An 18657-nucleotide genomic window follows, 5' to 3' on the forward strand; every position below is an offset into this window, starting at 1 on the left:
CAGGTCCACTGGGTTCCCTCTATGGGTGACACTGTTAGCGACTCCAGCAAGAATGCAAGTGACTGGGAAGCAGCGGGGCCTCAGTGGGCACCCTGGAAACCGGGTGACAGCACCCAGGGCGAGTCCCAGGGCTGCAGGAGTCCAGAGGTGTCCGTTCCCTTGGCCCGTGCCCACCCACGAGACTGTGCTGAGAGGCCCTGGGAAGCAGACCAGGTCAGAGCAGCTCCGCAAGGGTGACAGGGAGGGTCCAGCCAGGTGGACAGAGAAGGGGTGCAGAGGGCATCCCCGCAGGAACAGGGCAGCCAGGCAGCGCGAGAACCCTCTTGAGCTAAGTCCTGGGCCAGGGGCCTGGCCAGCGGCAAAGTTCCAGTGAAATGGCCTGTGGGCGGGGGTGTCGGGGCCAGCCAAAGAGCACCTCCTTTGTCCTGGGTCCCCTCTACACTATTACCTGCCTCCCCAGGCTCTTCACTAGCCTCTGTCCCCAGCCCCACACCAGTCCTGGGGAGCGACACCTCCTCCTTAACGTCCTGGACCCATTAGGACTTCCTGAGGCTGCCGCCAGTCCTGGGCACGGCTGGGCTGGGAGGGACAGACACACACGCTTTACTAAAGGTTCAAAGTAACAGCGCAGGAGACAAGTGCGGACGACCTCAGAGGCAGCTCCTGACAGCCCTCCCGGTCCCTCTTCTGCCTAAGGAGGCCAGCCTGAGCAGGACAAGGGGCGAGGGTCAGACCACACCCAAGGATGCCCAAGACTTCCAGGGGAAGAAGCCAAGTGGGTATAAGGAGAGACTAGGGAGGGCCCCTGGGGACCTCCTGCAGCGGGCTCAGGGCCTCGGCTGTGACCCCCGTGGTGGGACCCTTGAGTCTCTCCCCGCCCCGTGCAGCTCTCCACCCCTGACGCAAGGTGAGATGTCTGACCATTCGCCATCCACCTGGCCCAAGCCCCGACCCCACAACACCCACCTCACCCTCCTAACTGCCCCACCCTGCCCCACGCCCCCACCATTCATTCTGGGCCCAGCAGGCAGAGGGACCCTTTCCAGAGCTGGCTCCCGATGCTGCCCCGCCCACCTCCCCAACCTCGTGTGTGGCTCATCCATCCCAGCTGGGAGGCCAGCTTCTCTGGGCAGGAGTTGATGTCAGTTTTGTCCACCGCTGTCCACAGAGCCAGAAACACATCTGCACACAGTAGGTGTTCAATAAAGAGTCACTGAGTGAGGAAACACTCCCAGCACTAAGCGCTAGTGTATGCATGCCCCTGAGTTAACAGAATCTTAAAGAGTATTAAGATAATTTCCTGCGTGAATAGTTTAAAGAGGAAACTAGCATGTGAAAGACTAAAGTAAGAAAAACTTCTAAGTTAGATCCCCCTAGAAATAGCAAAATAGCAAACTAAGAAATAGGTAAAAAGAGCTGGTTTTGAACTAGTGTAGATTTCATCCCAGATAATGTGAATTCCTAAATTGCCCAGAGTGTCCCAGAGGCGAGCCAGAGGCTGGAAGGAGTGAGCCAGGTCGACAGGCGGCTGCACCCGGAGTCTCAGGTCTAGCTGGGGCCCTGCCTGCCTCTGACACTCAAACTCAGCATCAGAGGGACCGCAAAGCCCCCCCTGCGCTCCCTCTCCCGTCCCGCGCCCCCTCTCCCACCAGGAGAAACTCCAGGCCTCAGCGCCCCCTGCTGTCCAGGCCTGGCACTGCCAGCCCCCGCCAACTGTACCTGCCCATCTCAGGTAGGAGGCACCAGCACAGGCCACAGCCCTTGAAGGAGTGAGCTCATGGAGGAACCCCAGCGAACAGTCTGCAGGATCAGCCCAGCTCCCAGCACAGCACGGCTCCACACCGGGCTCGGGGGCAGAGTTCCCTTTTAGGTCTGTGCCGTTCAGCTCAGCGGGACCCCTGCACCTGGGTCCCCCAGATGGCCTCGGCTCGGCACCTTGAAGACATCTCACAAGTGCTAAGACCTCTTTCTGTGGCTGACTGGACACACTGAGGGCAGAGGACACCCTTCCTACCCAGCCCCTCGGGTCACTACCCACCACGTCACGACCAAAACACACAAACTCACCTCTGACGTTTCCATAGCAACATCTCATCCTCTGACCTCCACCTCCTGTCTCGAGAGCCCTTCAAAGAGGACCCCAGCCCACAAGGACCTTCCCATCCCCACACACCCTTGGTCCCTGGGCCCAGTTCCCCTCTCAGGCCCACCAGCGAAGCCCTAACCCTGGTGGTCAGCACTGCCCACTCCAGCAGTCCCGGGGCTGGAGGAGACACTGACCACGCCCATCACTTTTATTGAAAGTAGCACAAATTCCGAAAAAAGCACAAGCGGAATACAGTGGTTTATCACAGAGGGGAGCCCACATAGCCCCTGCCAGGTCACAAGGAAAAGCGTAACCACGTTCCACTTCTCTCCACAGTCCTACACGGGACACACCACCAAGAGCCACGGCGGCACGAATGGAACCGTGCAGACATGTTCTTCTGCATCTACCTTCTGTCTGGGACCCCGGTCCATGTTACGAGGCAGCCGCAGAGACTTCCAGTACCCGAGTCAGTCTGTCCTGAACTCTCGCGCACTTCTCCTGGCACGTGCACACGACACTTGTCTCATTGCATGGCTGATGGCCCTGCTCGCGCTCCAGGGACGTGCGTTGGGGTGAAGCAGGTTCCGAGCATTCGCCAAGTCAGAGTCAGTCCTGCCCTTTGTGGTCAGCGCTTTTTGTGCTCAGCTTAAAAAGTCGCTCCCTCCCCAACCATGAAGACGTGCGACTACTGTGCCCTCTACTGGCTCTGTGCCGCCAGTCGGATCTGCGATGACTGCGTGCACGGCACGGGGGAGAGTCGGGGGGAGAGTCGAGCTCTTTCTCTCTTTTTCCATGGAGACCTCCACTTATTCCAGCACCACCATCCCTGCTCGGCGCTCACAGCCCGAGGGTCCGCGGTGGCCGCGTCTGTCTGGGCTCTCTCTGCTACTCCACGTCTGTCTGTCTATCCGTGTGCCACCTCTTACATTTTACATCACTCTAACTTGATCATAAATTCCAACAGCTGACCAAAAAAGTCTTCCTATCTATTCTTCTTCAAGAGTATCTTGGCTACACTTTGCCCTTCGCATTTCTAGGAAATTTCTGGAATCACCTTAAGCTCCAAAAACCACCTGTTGGGATTTTCATTAAAATTATATTGAATCTATGTCATTTTCTAACTGCATCCACAACTGATTTTTGTATATTGACCATATATATAACCAGCAATCTTGCTAAACTTATTCCTTAATTTTAATAATAAATCCATAGATTCTTTTGGATTTTCCATGCTACAATCACACCACGTGAGAATGATAACACTGCATTTTCCTTTGCAAGTTTTTAACTTCCGTTGTCTTCCCTTCTCAGTATGCTGACTGGGACCTGCAGTGAACACTTACACACGAGAGGTAACCGCAGACAGCTTCCCTCGCTCCCGGTCCCAGAGGGAGGCTGAAGTCTGAAGACGCTGCCTTACGCCCTTAGCAGACCAAGGAAGCTGCCCTTACTCCCTGTTTTGCTGAGCTTTTCTTCCCCCAAGAACAGATACTGAATTTTACCAAATGCCTTTCCTGCTTCTGCTGCGAGGACACATGATTTTTTTATTTTATTAATGTGGTAACTTACACTGTCTGATTTTCAAAAGTTAAAAAAACACTGCGTCCTTGGAACAAACATGAACATCGGGACCCAGGCGACCTGCTGGGGTTCAGGACCGCCCACCCACGCTCAGCGGTGAGCCTCCAAAACCCTGCCTTCCTCTGCCGTGTCTGCAGGTGCTGGAGCCAGGGCTTGGGAGGCCTTACACAGGGAGCTGGAAAGTCACCCTTCTTTGCTGACTCCTCGATGGTCTGTTTGTTAGGTCTCTGTCTCACTAACTCCTGCTCTGCCCTTCACTGCTGTCCAGCTTCTACTGACCTTGTGTCTGTTTTACAGCAATTTTTCTATCCTTTCCACTATCCTTCATTTCTTTTTTTATTTTAGCTAATTTTTTAGTATTTTCTTTTTTTTAAATAATTATATATATTTGGTTTTCTTTTTATTTATTTTGTGTTTGTTTTGGCGGAGGTTATTAGGTTTATTTATTTATTTTGATGGAGGCACTGGGGATGGAACCCAGGACCTCGTGTGTGCTAGGCACGTGCTCTACTGCTGAGCTGTGCCCTCCCCGCCACTTCCCTTCATTTCTAACACATGCATCGTAAAGCCACGGGCGGTCCTACGCACAGGATTAGCTGAATTCTCATTCCACTCAGCATGTTCTGGCTTCCAAAGTGACTCTTCTGACTCTGGGTCGCCCAGCAGCTGGCCCAGGGCTGCAGCGCCTGCTCTTTGCCGCTGGTTCTGGCTACACCTGCCTGTGGTCAGGACAGGCTCCGGGTGGGGAGATGTCCTTATTTGTTGAGACCTGCTTACGGCCCAGCAAGTGGTCAGCCTCCGTCCAAGTTCCAAGGGTGGGAGGGACGCGTCATCGAGCTCAGCGCCACCTGGAAGGCCGGCAGGCCAAGTGGTCCAGATCGCCTAGCTCTGACCGAGCTTTCCCTGTCAGGTCCACCAGTTACTGAGCAGGGAGTTTAAGAATCTCCTGCTGTGAGTACAGGTTGGCCCGTTTCTGTCCCCACTTCTGCCCATTTTTGCTGTAGCATGTTGAGACTGTGTCGCTGAACAGATGCAGATTAGAGCTGTACCTTCCTGCCGCCTTTACCGTGGCAAAGGCTCGTCTCTCGGAGGACACACACAGCTGCGTTGCCACCCCTCCGACTGGTACCACGCGGTGTCCTCTGCTCTTGTATTCACATTTCCGTCTCCTTAAATCTTAGTTGTGCCCCGAGTAAGCAGCATGACCAGATTTTTAATGCCGTCTGACAGCCTTCCCTTTTTCACTGGAATATCTGATTCCTTTACCGTGGATGTGACCACTGGCACAGCTGGCCTTGACCCCATAATGGCAGGGTTCTTCATGATCTCTACCCTCCGACCCCCTTTCCCTCCTCTCTCACCTTCTTTCAAATTCAACATTTTTTATTATTCCATTTTTCCTTCTATTAATTTAAAATTTAGCCATTATTTTACTGTCTTAGGTTGCTCTGGAGATTACACTGTGCATCCTTCTCTTATAAAAATCACATTTTATTACACCTTCCTCCTCTCCCTCGCCCAGGTAAGCACCCGGAAACACCGAACTCCATTTACCTCCGTCCCCGTGCTCACTCGCTGCTGTGGTGTCATTTAATTTTACATATTTTTAAACCAAACAAAACAGAGTTAGTTCTGCTTTACACAGTCACAGCTCATTAGGATTGACCTGAAACACTGGCTATTTATCACCCTGCTACACGCGGGTCCTTACCAGGCCCTCCTCACCCCACTGTTTAGATGGCCCCAGTCTGAGTCTGCTCCAGGGAGCTCAACCCAAGACCCTGGTATCTCGAGCACTCCAGAAAGTGGGCTGGAAACTGGACTTGTGCAGTGGAGCTGGGCAGGGTGACTATGACTAGCAGGCCCAGGATGACTGAGGACCGTTAAAGGCGAGATGTGAAAGCCGGAGCCTCTGGGAGGGGCCCAGGCACGGTTGTGAGGACCAGGAGTGGGGATGTCTCACACCTGCTGAAGAGATGGAGACGGTCAGGGAGAGACAGGAGGTGTCAGCCTGTCCTCAGTTAGCCTGCCAGTGACAGCAGACCCCTGGCTGTTTGTCATGAGGAGAGGGAACGTGACTGCAGGGCCTGGGGGCTGGTCCCAAGCCACCGCTAAACCTCTCGGGGCTCAGGCCCCTGAAGAGACCCTTCTCCCAGGAAAACGCAGAGACAACGCCTGGCGAAACTCCTGAAGGGAGAACGCAGGTGGGGCTGAGACCCCCTGCCGGAGGGACCCCAGAGCCCTGGGCCCCATGGGCAGGGTTCCTTCCCCTGCCCGGGACCCACTCCAGCCACCCACCCTGTCCACACACCCCGCCCAGCCCTGCAACCCGCACCCAGACTCTCTGAAAACCCTCCGAATGAGTCCCCCTTCTCTCCTCTGGAAAAGGAGGTGAATCCGAGGCCCTTCCAGCTCTAACAGCCAATGATTCCAATTCTGCATCAGAACACAAATTAACATACTGTTTTACACTCCCCCGCAAAAAACCAGTCAATTTATTCCAGATAATTGTTATTGTGTCTCTAAGAAATATCTCACAGTTAACTTTTAAAACATCACTGAACTCAGACAGATGTCTGTACACTTGTATTCAAAGCAGCAGCATCCACATCAGGCAGAGTTGGGGCCACCCCAGAGTCCATCACAGACAAACGGGCAAACAGGACATGGTCCAGCCACACAGTGGAGTATTATTCAGCCTTTAAAAGGAAGAAAATTCTGACACCTGCTACAACCTGGGTGAACCGTGAAGTTACTGTGCTCAGTGAAAAAAGCCAGACACACAAGGACAAATAGCGTATGATTAGATGAGACCAGTCAAGTTCATAGAGACAGAAAGTCAGATGCTGAGAGCCAGAGGCCAGGGAGGGGCCTGGGGCATGAGTTTCAGCCGGGGAGGACGGAAGAGCTCTGGAGCTGATGGCAGACAGTTGCAAATGATGTGCACGTACTTACTGCCACTGAACTGGACACTTAAAATGGTAAATTTTATATTATATTTTACTGCAATTAAAAAAATATATAAAAACGTCCTAAACAAACATAGACATTAGTCACAGAGAAGATCTTCAAAACATTTCTCTGACCAAGGATCTGTACCCAAAATATATTAAAAAAGAAAATTGCTATAAAATCTATTTTTAAAGTAATAAAATAAATTAAATAAAAAATTTTAGAACTAGGAGAAGGATATGTATAGGCTACTAATTCAAAAAGGAAAACACTTGAATAGACAAAGAACCCATGATGTGATGCTCAACCTCACTCACAGTCAGTGAAATGCAGATTCAAACAAGCTGGCATTTTACTGGAACAGGGACAAATTCAAGATTAACAGTACCAAGCGTTGGTGAGCAGGAGGTCACAGGGACCCATGTCCTGCTGGTGACCAGAGCCTGAGTGGCGCTCGGCCGTGCCTGTCGCAGCCTCCTTGCTCCTGGATCACTGCCCACAGCCCCGGGTGGGTGCAAGGACACCTGTGTGGCAGTGTCCACGGAAGCTCCGCTCAGAGATGGCTGTTCCCACCTTCCACCGAGTGCCCGGTAACAGCAGAGTGGATAAAAAACTGTGGCATAGACATAATGAAATGCCACATAACAAGTAAAATAACTAAAACTACAAGGTATATAAAAACAGATTTAAAGAACAAGTTTCTTCTGTATAGCACAAGGAGCTATATTCAATATCTTGCAGTAACCTATAACAAAAAAGAATATGAAAACGAACATATGTATGTGTATGTACAACTGAAGCACGACGCTGTGCACCAGAAATTGACATTATAACTGACTAGACTTCAATTTGAAAAAATTACAAGGCAAATCTTGAAAATATACTACAACGTTTTTAAAATGGCAGAATAAGACATACAGTAGGATTACACCCGTGTAAAATGTTAGAACATACAAAACGAGCCAGTGAAAGGACCGTGGATCCCAGGGGTTCAGGGCAAGCAGGGAGGGTGCACAGGGAAGCCCAAAGGATTTCAGGGTGTGAATGCTTTGGGTAACAAGGCAGCGGTGGCTGCGTGAGCTTACACATTGTCCAAGCCTTCAGGATACGCAGTACAGGGAGGGACCTGTCTCGCAAGCTATGAACGTAGGCTGATGATAACATACCAGTGCACCGCACCAGGGCACCAGGGAACTCTCTGTGCCTCCTGCTTAACTTTTCTTCAAACCTAAAGCTGCTCTAGGAGTTAAGTCTATTAACTTTTGAAGGGCTATAGATCAAAGAAAAGGAACACACAAAATGATGCTCTCAGTAGCTATGGATCAATACTACATCTTTAAAAGGGAGTATGAAACAGAGCAGGACCCCTCCCGGCCTTCCTTTACAGACCCTCCTAGTGTCCCCTTCCTCTTGAAAAGCTTTAGCCTCCTAGGCCTTACCCAAGAGCAAATTTAACCAGACAAGTGAGAAAATGCAGAAACAGAGGAAACAGTCAAGCAAGACAAATAGAAATAGTTTAGCCATAAAACAGAGTCAAGGACCTTCAGCTCCTCCTCAAAGTCTGTAGATAACACCCTGATTCATATCTTTGTTCTGCAGAAACTGAAGCCCTCACCTGGTGGAAGAAGCTAACTGCACGCTGATCACCAGCACACAGAGCCCAGACTGGTTGGAACCAGAAGGCTGGCAATCGAGGTTCCCGACACATCACCCTGTTACCTCCCCACCAACCAGCCAGAGAACTGTGCATGAGCTCATCACACACCCTGGGACCCCCTCCCTCACACTGCCTTTCAAAGCCCTTCCCTGAAGGCCTTTGGGGAGTTGGGGTCTTTTGAGCATGAGCTGCCCGTTCTCCTTGCTGGATGCCCTGCAATAAAGGCTGCACTTTCCTTCACCACAGCCTGGTGTCAGGAGATGGCTTTCCTGTGTGCTGGGCCAACAGACCCAAGTTTGGTTCAGTCACAGCGAATGACAGGCCCCCTAGAGAGTTCCTGTGAAGGTTAAACTAGTTCACATCCCAAAGCGTCTATGAGAGCGTCTGGCTCGTAAAAGAATAGGGGACATAGCACAATGCCGTGCAGACAGTGGAGTGGAGGAAAAGGGTTGGGGACACGGGGTGGGGGAAGGGCCAGGGGTGAGCAGAAGCCCCACTTGAAAACTGAGGTCACAAGAGGGAGGGGGGAGTAGGATCAGGGTGGGGTTCAAAGCAGATTCAGCTGTGTCTGCAAGTTTGCTTTTCATTTTTAAAAACCAGGAGAATAAAAGAAGCAAAACTAAAAAGAAGTTACCTCGAGATCATCAAGGGAGCGGGTGATGCTCAGCCTCCTGGCCCTCCCGAAAGATCTCCGAGCAGAGGCGCGCTGAGGTGGCAGGGCCAGCCCAAGGCCCCGCCCAAACTTTGAGCCCTAAACACAAAGAAAAAGATGTCATTACCTTCTTGGGAGGAGACTTGAGTTCTGCCTGACGCATGGCCTGGAGGAATCGGGGCCTCCAGATCGTCCAGGTCAAGGTCACCACAACAGAAAACACAAACTTGAAAAAAAAAGAATCATCCTGGGATCCCCAAGCACTTGCTGTGCTGCTTCCAACTGTGTGTCCCAGAGAGCAACCCTAGCCTCGAAGTCCACGTCCCAGGGCAACGGGAAAGCACGAGAGGGTGGGGGAATCATTAGTGAGATAAAGACTGGTTTTCAGCAGGCTCCTGCTGGCACATAATTTTATAAGCATTTTAGGAAACTAAAGAATCCCTAGACATTCAGCTGGTGTCTGAAGACCAAACCAATGCAAGTGCACGAAATAACCAGCCATTAAACATCTTATTCTTTGTTCGGGAAATGACCGGAATTAATCCACTGTCATTATGCCAGACACCTCCACAAATGTGGTCTTGGTTCCAGCTAATAAATCATCACACTTTAAAAATAAAAAGCATCACAGCTGAAAATCTTTGATTTCCAGGGGACCTGAAATCCTGAGTGACCGACCAGGCACAAAGGACGTGCCATGTTTTCTAAAGACTAGCAAGTGGAGGGCTCTCCCTGCCCCCCCACCTGCAGAAGGGCCCGGGCATCCTGCAGAAAGGGGAAACCTCGCGGCACTTCCTTGTAAAGCTCTCTGGGCTAAGTTTCTGCACCACGACCCCGCAGGCGCTCAGCCCCCCACCCCATTAGCGCACCTGTTACCCACCCTTCCGCAGGAAAGCACCTGCCCCCAAGCCCCTGGCCGCCTGCTGCCTGCGGACGGACGAGCCCCGCGGCTGCCCTACTGACACTCCTGACACCGCCACGGAGGAGCCCTCAGCGCCGGGACTGCCTTCTCTTCTACCCTCTTCTCCCAACGGCCCTCTTCCCAGGCTCCCTCCATCCTGCCCTCGCCCAGCAGGCTCTCCTCAGGCCAAGGTGCACGGGCAGCGCTGTGCTCCAGGGACAAGCCGACAAATCGCCACTGAGGCAGCACCCCTGCCGGCACCCCCAAACAGAACTGAACAGGGGCGATTAAGATCAAAATGGCCTAAAAATCAGCTTTCTTCAAAGCCAACTCGACTTTTTAAATTGCACACAACTCATCACAACTGCTTGTGAAGGCAAGGGGGTGACACCAGGCCCCCGCCTGAGGCTGCTGCGCCCCAACGCCCAGAGGCACTGGTGGGGCCAAGTCCCCCTCACCGCCCGCAAGTGCCTCCCAGGAGGCCGACCCCCGGCATCGAGGACACAACCTGGATGGCAGGGTGGACTTCAGTGTGTGGCCCTCCCCACTCCTGGACCCTGCTCAGGACTGTCACCTCAAACCAAGAAGGGCCGCGGGCCCCGCAGGGATGCCTTCATTGGCCACAGACGAGGCCAAGGGAGGAGAAACAGCAGAACCTGGGTCGACTGACGGCTGCCCACTGCCTAGGGTGCCAGTCCAGCCTCCTCAACCACAGATGAGAACCCTCAGCCCGGGCGGGGCCTGCTCGGGGTCACGCGGCTGGAGGCAGTCAGGGCCAGACCCCGGTCGCGCCCCACGACAGTCAGAACTAGAAACGCCTGACCTGAAGCCTGCAAGCACTGGACCAGGAGCCCCAGCGGGGCGAGGGCTGTGCCCCCAACCCCCGAGCACCTGGCGCACAGCAGGCGCTCGCTGAGCAAACTCCAGCCAGGGAGGATGCTTAGCTTAAGGCAGAGGCCAGATCATCCGGAGGTTTTTCCAAGAGAATTTGAGGAGTAAGACGTCCAGCCAACACACTCACTCCTCCCACTATACTGTCAGAAGGCAGAACCACACCAGTTGTTTTAAGAGAGAATTTCATATAAGGAACTGCAAACCAGGTATCGAGAACTGAAAAGGTAAAAAGAGACCCCAGGATGGCGGTGGGGGGCCTGCACCCCTGGGGCTGGGGCAGCACAGGAGAGGAGAAGGGTTTAAATTCTGCGCCAGATGCAACGTGGGTGGTGCTGGGACCCGAACCTCGGACCTCAGAGTGGGCAGGGTGACAGCTGGTGTCTGGGGGGCAATGAGGCCCCAGAGAGATGAGGAAACAGCAAACTGGACTCAAGCACAGTACCAGGAGGAACTGCAAGACCCCCTTCCCCTTTTCCCACCCATCCCCTGGGAGCAGAGCCTGACAGGGACCCACCTGGCAAGGGGAAGGGGGCACAGACTTCCCACCAGAGCTGATCACGGAGGTGGCCTGAGCTGAACGACAAGCACAACCTCTGAAACTTGTTCCCACAAAACACTGAACGTCAGGAAGAATGCTAAGCCCCAAATCAAAACGGCTTTAGAATCAACAAAATTCCATTTCCAACAGAAAACTAGACAATGCGGAAGTGACTGTGGAGAGACGTGTGGAGCTGAAGGAAGGGGCTCCTCGCCACACAGAGTCGCCCTCTTGAGAACGAAGCAGAGCCTGGGTCTCCTGCGCAAGAAAGAAAAGGGCGAATATACAGGAAAGGACGTTCAGATTGGGACAGAAAATCAAGGAATATGTTTGCTTATTCAGCAAATACCTAAGTGCCAGGCAGTCACTGAGGATGAAAACCTTTAAAAGATAGAACAAGGTGGGCGGCATAACTTTCAAGCCAATAAAGAAGGTGATGAACAAAGCTAGCAAACCAACAGCCTTGAAAACAAAACACACCAACAAAGGCAGGACAGCACAGGGAGAGGGCGAGGCCCTAGAAAAGACAGATTGACAGAAAGTACACAGTAACACCACGGAACCAAGACTCCACATGCCAGTAATCCCAATAAATACAAATGGACTAAATTTGCCAATTTATTCTGATCTTACTCTTGAACTATCAGAATGTCAAACTGGATCAGGAAAGATATCCCACTATCTACCACTTCTGGTAGCAATCCTAGCACATGGAGAACTGGAAAAGTTTAAACAAAATGACAGAAAATTCTGACTCAGAGAAAGCTCATGTAGCTATATTAATAACAGACAAAACAAATTTCATCTCTTAATAGGATTTTTTAAATAAAAGATTCAATATGCCAAAAGGGAGGAAGAAGAGATTTCCAGTCGAGATGGCGGAGTGGTAGGACCACGAGCTCGCCTCTCCTCGTGACTGCAACAAATCCACAACTGACTGCTAGACAACCACTGGAAAAAAGACTGGAACTTAGCAAAAAAGATCTGCAACTGAAAACATAAAGAGGGAACCGCAGCAGGACGGTAGGAGGGGCGTGCTCGCGATATAACTCGGTCCCATACCCCCTGGGTGGGTGACCCACAAGCTGAACAATAGCTAAGTCACCCTCCCACAGAAGTGAGAGCTCTAAGCCCCTTGTCAGGCTCCCCAGCCCAGGTTCTGGCTTTGGGAAGAGAAGGAGACCCCAGGAAATCTGGGTTTGAAGGCCAGGGGGACTTGGCTCTGGGAGCCTCATGGGACTGGGGGAAAAGGAGACTCCATTTGCTTGGGAAGTGTACACGGAAACTTGCGTGTGCTGAGTCCAAGGGCAGAGGCAGTGATTTCACAGGAACCTGGGCCAGACCTGCCTGCTGGATTTGGAGGATCTCCAGGGGACATGGTGGATGGCTGTGGCTCACCCAGGGGACATAAAAGCTGGTGGTGGATATTCTGAGAGTGTTCATATACAAGAGCTTTCCTGGAGGCTGACATCTCGAATGGATCGTTAGCATCAAGATCCAGCGCCACCCAACAGCCTGTGGGGAAGCCTCAGACCAAACAGCACACTGGGTGGGAGCACAGCCCCACCCAGCAGCAGACCCCCTGAGCCACAAAGGCCTCTGGTCCAGCCTCATCCACCAGGGAGCAGATACCAGAAATAAGAAAACAACAAGCCCAAAGCCTGTGGAAGGAATCCACAAACACAGGCCAGGCTCTAACCTGGGACCTGCTGGACCCTGGCCCTTGTCTGACAAGAGAGGAGTGTACTGCAGGGACGCACAGGACGTCTCCCACAGAGGGCCACCTCTCCAAGGTCGAGAAACGCTAACTAACCTACCTAAAAATACACATTGAAAGATAAACAATATGAGGTGGCAGAGGAGTACTCCCAGACCAAGGTTAAGAAGAAGAACTAAGTGATGAGGAGACAGGCAATTTATCTGAGAAAGAGTTTGAAGTAATGATGGTGAAGATGTTCAGAGAACTCAAGAGGAGTACAGAAGCACAGAGTGAAGTTTTTAGCAGAGTTGGAAAATATAAAGAATACCCAAACAGAGTTGAAGAATAAAATCGCTGAAATAAACAATACACCAGAAGGAACCAAGAACAGACTGAATGGGGCAGAAGAACGGATCAGTGAGCTAGAAGACAGATTAGTGGGAATCACTACTGCAGAACAGAAAAAAGAAAGAAGAATGAAAGGAATAAGGATCGTTTAAGAGCACTCTGGGACAACATGAAGTGCACTAATATTCGCATTACAGGGTCCCAGGAAGAGAAGGAGGGAGAAAGGACCTGAGGAAATTTTTGGAGAGATAATAACCGAAAACTGCCCCCACTTGGGAAAGGAAACAGGCACCCACGTCCTGGAAGCGCAGAAAGTATCACACAGGATCAGCCCAAAGAGGAGCACACCAAGGCACACAGTCATCAAATGGACAAATAAGGATGAGGAGAAAGTATTAAAATTAGCAAGAGAAAAGCAACAAATGACATCCAAGGGAACTCCCATAAGGTTATCAGCTGATTTTTCAGCAGAAACTCTAGAGGCCAGAAGGGAGTGGCACGATATGTTTAAAGTGATGAAAGGGGAAAACTTACAACCAAGAGCACTCTATCCAGCAAGGCTCTTGTTCAGACTCGATGGAGAAATCAAAAGCTTCACAGATAAACAAAAGCTAAAAGATTTCAGCACCACCAAGCCAGCTTTGCAACAAATGTTAGAGGACCTTCTCTAGTCATCAAACCATAAGAAAAGAGAACAAAAAGAAGAAAGTGGGGAAAAAAAAAAAAAAAAGACCCACAAAAGATTGCTTTAGCTGTTCGGGGTCTTTTGTGGTTCCTTATAAACTTTGGAATTGTCTGCTGTAGTTCTGTGAAGAATGTCACGAGTATTTTGACGGGGGTTGCAATGGATCTTGGGTTGCTTTGGGTAGTGTGGCCATTTTAATAGCGTTGATTCCTCCAGTCCAAGAGCACAAGAAATCTTTCCATTTCTTTGTGTCATTTCGGTTTTCAGAGTGTAGGTAACCTCCTTGGCTAAGTTTATTTCTAGATATTTTGTTGTTTTTGATGTAATGGACATGTTTGTGCTGGTTACAAAATTCTGGTTTTTGAGGTGAAAAAAAAAAAGTGAAGGGCCACAGATGGCAAAATACCCTCCCTTCTTATGGGTGAGTTGTGTTCCATTACGTGTATATATGCTGCACCTTCATTATCTATTCCACTATTGATGTGCACTTGGGGCGCTTCCGTATCTTGGCAATCATAAATAATGTTGCTGTTAATAGCAGGGTGTATGTATCTTTTTGAATTAATTCTTATTTTGTGGTTGGCTTTATTCCTTTGATAACTATGTAAGTTTAAAAGCTAAAGCTGTAAACATTCTTAGAAACAATGTACATACAAGTAAATTAAAAACTATATGTGGATTAAAAAAAATGATCTATCAAGCCATGAACGACATGGAAGAAACTTAGAAGATATATTACTAAATGAAAGAAGCCAGTCTGAAAAGGCTACAAACTGTACAATTCCAACCAAATAACATTCGGGAAAAGGCACAGCTATAGAAACCATAAAAAGATCATGGTTTCCAGGGGTTTGGGGAGAGGGAGGGAGGGAGGAATGAATAGATGGAGCAACAAGGGATTTTTAGGGCAATGAAGTTATTCTGTATGATACTACAGTGGTGGCTACATGTCATCATGCATTTGTCAAAACCCACAGAATGTACAACATCAAGAGTGAATCCCAATGTAAACTATGGACTTTGGTTGATAATAATGTGTCCACGATGGTTCATCAATTGTACCAAACATGCCACACTGATGAGGGATGCTGAGGGTAGGGGAGTATATACACGTGGGTGGGGAGGGCTATGTGCGAACTCTCTGTATTTTCTGCTCAATTCTGTTGTGAACCTGAAACTGCTCTAAAAAACTAAAGTCTATTAAAAGAAGAAGGAGGAGAAGAAGAAGAAGAAGAGTAGGAGGAGAGGGAGAAAATGCCACCGTTGATTTTATAACTTTATGAGGGAGAATGACCTTGGTACCAAAACCAGACAGACAATGAGAGAAGGAAAAACTGTAAGACAGTCTCACTCATAAACACAGATTCAGAAATTCTACAGAAATATCCATCAGTGCATGAAAAAGATAACCATGGATTAGACTTATCTCAGGAAAGCAGGCGTGGTTTAATATTCCAAAATCAATCAGTGTGATATGCCACCTTGGCACCGTGATGGAGGAAGCACATTTGATTGCCCCAATGAATGTAAAATAACCAAAAGAGAAAGGCTGAACTTCAACACCCACTCATAATGACAAGTATCAAAAAATACTAACAGAGATAACCCTGGCAGGGCAGCTGCATATAGAAAGCAGCAAATCCACTGTACTTTTATATATCACAAAAGTTAACATTCACAGTTTCTAGGAGTACCACTTAGAACAGAAACAAATTATATAAGGCACCTAGGAATAAACTTAGTCAAAGAATCTAAGAATAAGTCTAATCAACAATGTTTGTGAAGGTAGTTATAACTTTTCACTGAAAGAAAATAAAGAAAACCTAAACAAATGGTGAGAGATACCATGTTCATGGATAGGAAGGCTCAATGTCCTGGATATGTCAGTTCTCACAATAAAAACGTTAACAGCATTTTTTGGAGAATTTATAAGCTGACTGTAAAATCTACATAAAAGAGCAAGGCTCAAGCAAAACCAAGATCAGATAAGGAGATTTGGCAGATCAGATACAAAGCTACAATTCTGAAAGTAAAGTGCTGTTGGTGGTACTGATGGCGGAGTGCAGAGAACTGAGACCAGCATGTATGTGAACACACGACGTCCAGCAGAGGGATGTGGCTGGGCCACGTGAGAGCACGAATGTAGTGCTCCCACAACCTGTCATCCACACAGAGAAAAATTAGCTTGCCACCCACCTTACTCCATTCATAAAAATCAACTCCAAAAGACTTTAGGAAAAAAAAGGAGAAAATCTTTCTGACCTCAGGGTAGTAGTGAATGTGTTACATCAAAAGTGCAAACTCTAAGAGAAAGGCTGACAAGCTGGACGACACTGAAGCCAAGAACTTCTGACTGTCAAGATGCCACAGCAAGTGAAACATGGGAAGGCACACGTGTAACACATGTAATCGGCAAAAGGCTAACAGCCAGAGTCTAGAACTCCTACTCGTCAGAGGCAAAGCCAACCCAACAGAAAAATGAGCAGAGTTTTCAGTAGGCCCCTCAACAAAGAGGAAATCAAATCTGTACGCTGGAGGGAATGCAAACTAAAGCCATAACAAGACACCATTTTACAACTAACAGATTGGCAAAACCTTGAGGAGTGTGAAGACGGCGAGTTCTGGCGAGGACGGGCTGCAGTCGGACCGCCTGCACTGGCTAGTGTGGGGTTTCGGCACGGTTAGGGCATTCTAAGCAAATTTTACTGAGACTTGGAAGTTGAACTAAAAGTCTCCGAGTCTTGTGACTTGGAGGTTAAATTATGATGGACTAGATGGTGAAAACTCCAGGAGAGGCTGGCCTTTCAGAGGAGTGAGACCTGAAGCACCTCCCAGGAGAGGCCAGTCTTAACATTCCTCCTGGAGACGCTCACCCATCTTTAAAGGGTAAAAGGGAAAACCCAGGATCTCCTCCTCTGTCTGGAAAGAGAATTTGCTTCAAGAGTAAAGGTTTCTCTCCAGTCTCAGGAGGGGAGGGGCGCAGCGTGTGTGTGAGCTCCCGGGTTTGTTCTTGGAGTTGCAGGGCGAACCTGAATGGTTCTCATCGTTTTGGCCCAGGGCAAGGACTGGGCGCGGAGGAACCACTGCAGTATTAGAAGCCGGTAATTAAACCTGTCCCTGCTCCAGAGACCTGTCTACTGTCAGTATGAACAAGCAGACTAAAAGCTTCATACTCAGTCCGTCTGCTACGGATGGGCCAGTCCCCTCCCCGGATAGATCCCGAGAAAAGTCTTTCACGTACACAGCTGGAGACGTGTGCAAGCGTGTGCACGGCAGTGTCATCAGTCACTTCGTTAACCACTGTGTGTGAGTGTGTGGGGTGCTCACAATGGAATATCACACAGTTAAAATGAATAAACTGCAGCTACAGATAATATCATGGATAGATCTTGGAAATGATAGTCAATGATTTAAAAACACATTGTAGAAGATTGTGCTATGAAACCATTTTTTTATAAAGCAGAAGAAACAGCAAAACAAACCAATACATTGTTTAGGGAGTCAAGCACTTCAAACACCCCTGATTCTGACAAAGCTGAGGGCTGCGTAGCCCGAACAGTCTCACTTTTCCTGGATCCTGTACACACCAAGAACAGTAAGTGTGGCCTGCTTTGTCTCTGCTCCTTCACTGCCATCTCCTCCACCCCAGGGTTGCACACTCTCCGTCCTCCTGACCATGGCCAGCTCCTCCAGGAAGCCTGCCCTGCCTGCTCCAGGATGGGCCAAGTGCTTCTCCCCTGCCCCCTAGCACCTCAACCAGCCTCAAACGCAGGGTCCGCAAGGTCCTCACGCAGCTGTGAGCCCCCCGGAGAGTGCTCAGCGCACATGCTCAGAAGGAACTCCCCACAGGGACGGGGAGCGCGTGTGGCAGCAGACAGCAGGCTCCTCCCCGCCAGCTTGTCTCCCCAGACCCGCTGACTCCCCAGGGGCTGCGGCCCCTGCTCGCTTCCTTTCCTTTGGATTAGCAGAGTGATGCCACGCTGCCCAAGGGCATTGTTTCCCGGGGGCAGAGATCAAAGCCGCACGCCTTAGCAGGATTCAGTCTTAGGGCCCTAGCCCGGCCTTTTAGTATTCTGCAGATTTTGTTTACAATCTATTTTAAAACTTCCTCTCATTGTACTAGAAACACTGCACAGGGTCCGTTTGTTGAACCCGGAGCTCCCCTCTCGGGAGCCGACGAGCCGGTCATCAGCGCCGCCGGAGAAACACTGCTGCTGGCGCACAGGGCCACCTCTCACTCTGTTCTCAGTAAAAGGACTAAGAAAAATAATATTTTTTTTCTCAAAAGGAATTATTTTTAGTTAGTAAAATATGGTCATAAGCCCAGAATAAAAAATCAAAACAGCACAAAACAAAATGACAACGTCCTGCTCAGTTTCCACTCGGCACCTGAGGTAACCATCACTATCTGTTCCAAGTGTTCCCTCCTTTTCTCCCTGTATATTTGCATACAAACACGCACACTTTAAAATGTCTAGGTTTATTTGAGGGGTGCTCAAATACTTCACACAAAAACAAGATCATACTAAACATGCACACGTGGCCTTGGGGGCCTTTCCCGTGGGTGACACACCAACCCACCCGTGTGGCGGAGCACAGAGCTGGTCTGACGAGGGACGGAGATCTGGGCTGGACGCCTGCCTGTGCGGCCGCACTCCCCG

The 18657-nt window shown here is 49.9% G+C and overlaps 1 protein-coding gene across 6 annotated transcripts in view; it reads right to left on the minus strand.

Annotated features, from left to right (window-relative positions):
* Positions 1–18657, minus strand: part of RGS12 (regulator of G protein signaling 12) — a 113558-nt gene that overhangs the window by 57782 nt on the left and 37119 nt on the right. For all 6 annotated transcript variants that reach the window (XM_074351425.1, XM_074351423.1, XM_074351413.1 and 3 more), the window contains one exon: positions 8914–9030. In XM_074351425.1, coding sequence (XP_074207526.1) covers positions 8914–9030 — 117 coding nt within the window. The remainder of the gene's footprint in view (positions 1–8913; positions 9031–18657) is intronic.

Source organism: Camelus bactrianus, chromosome 2 (assembly GCF_048773025.1).
Source record: "Camelus bactrianus isolate YW-2024 breed Bactrian camel chromosome 2, ASM4877302v1, whole genome shotgun sequence".
Lineage (NCBI taxonomy): Eukaryota > Metazoa > Chordata > Mammalia > Artiodactyla > Camelidae > Camelus > Camelus bactrianus.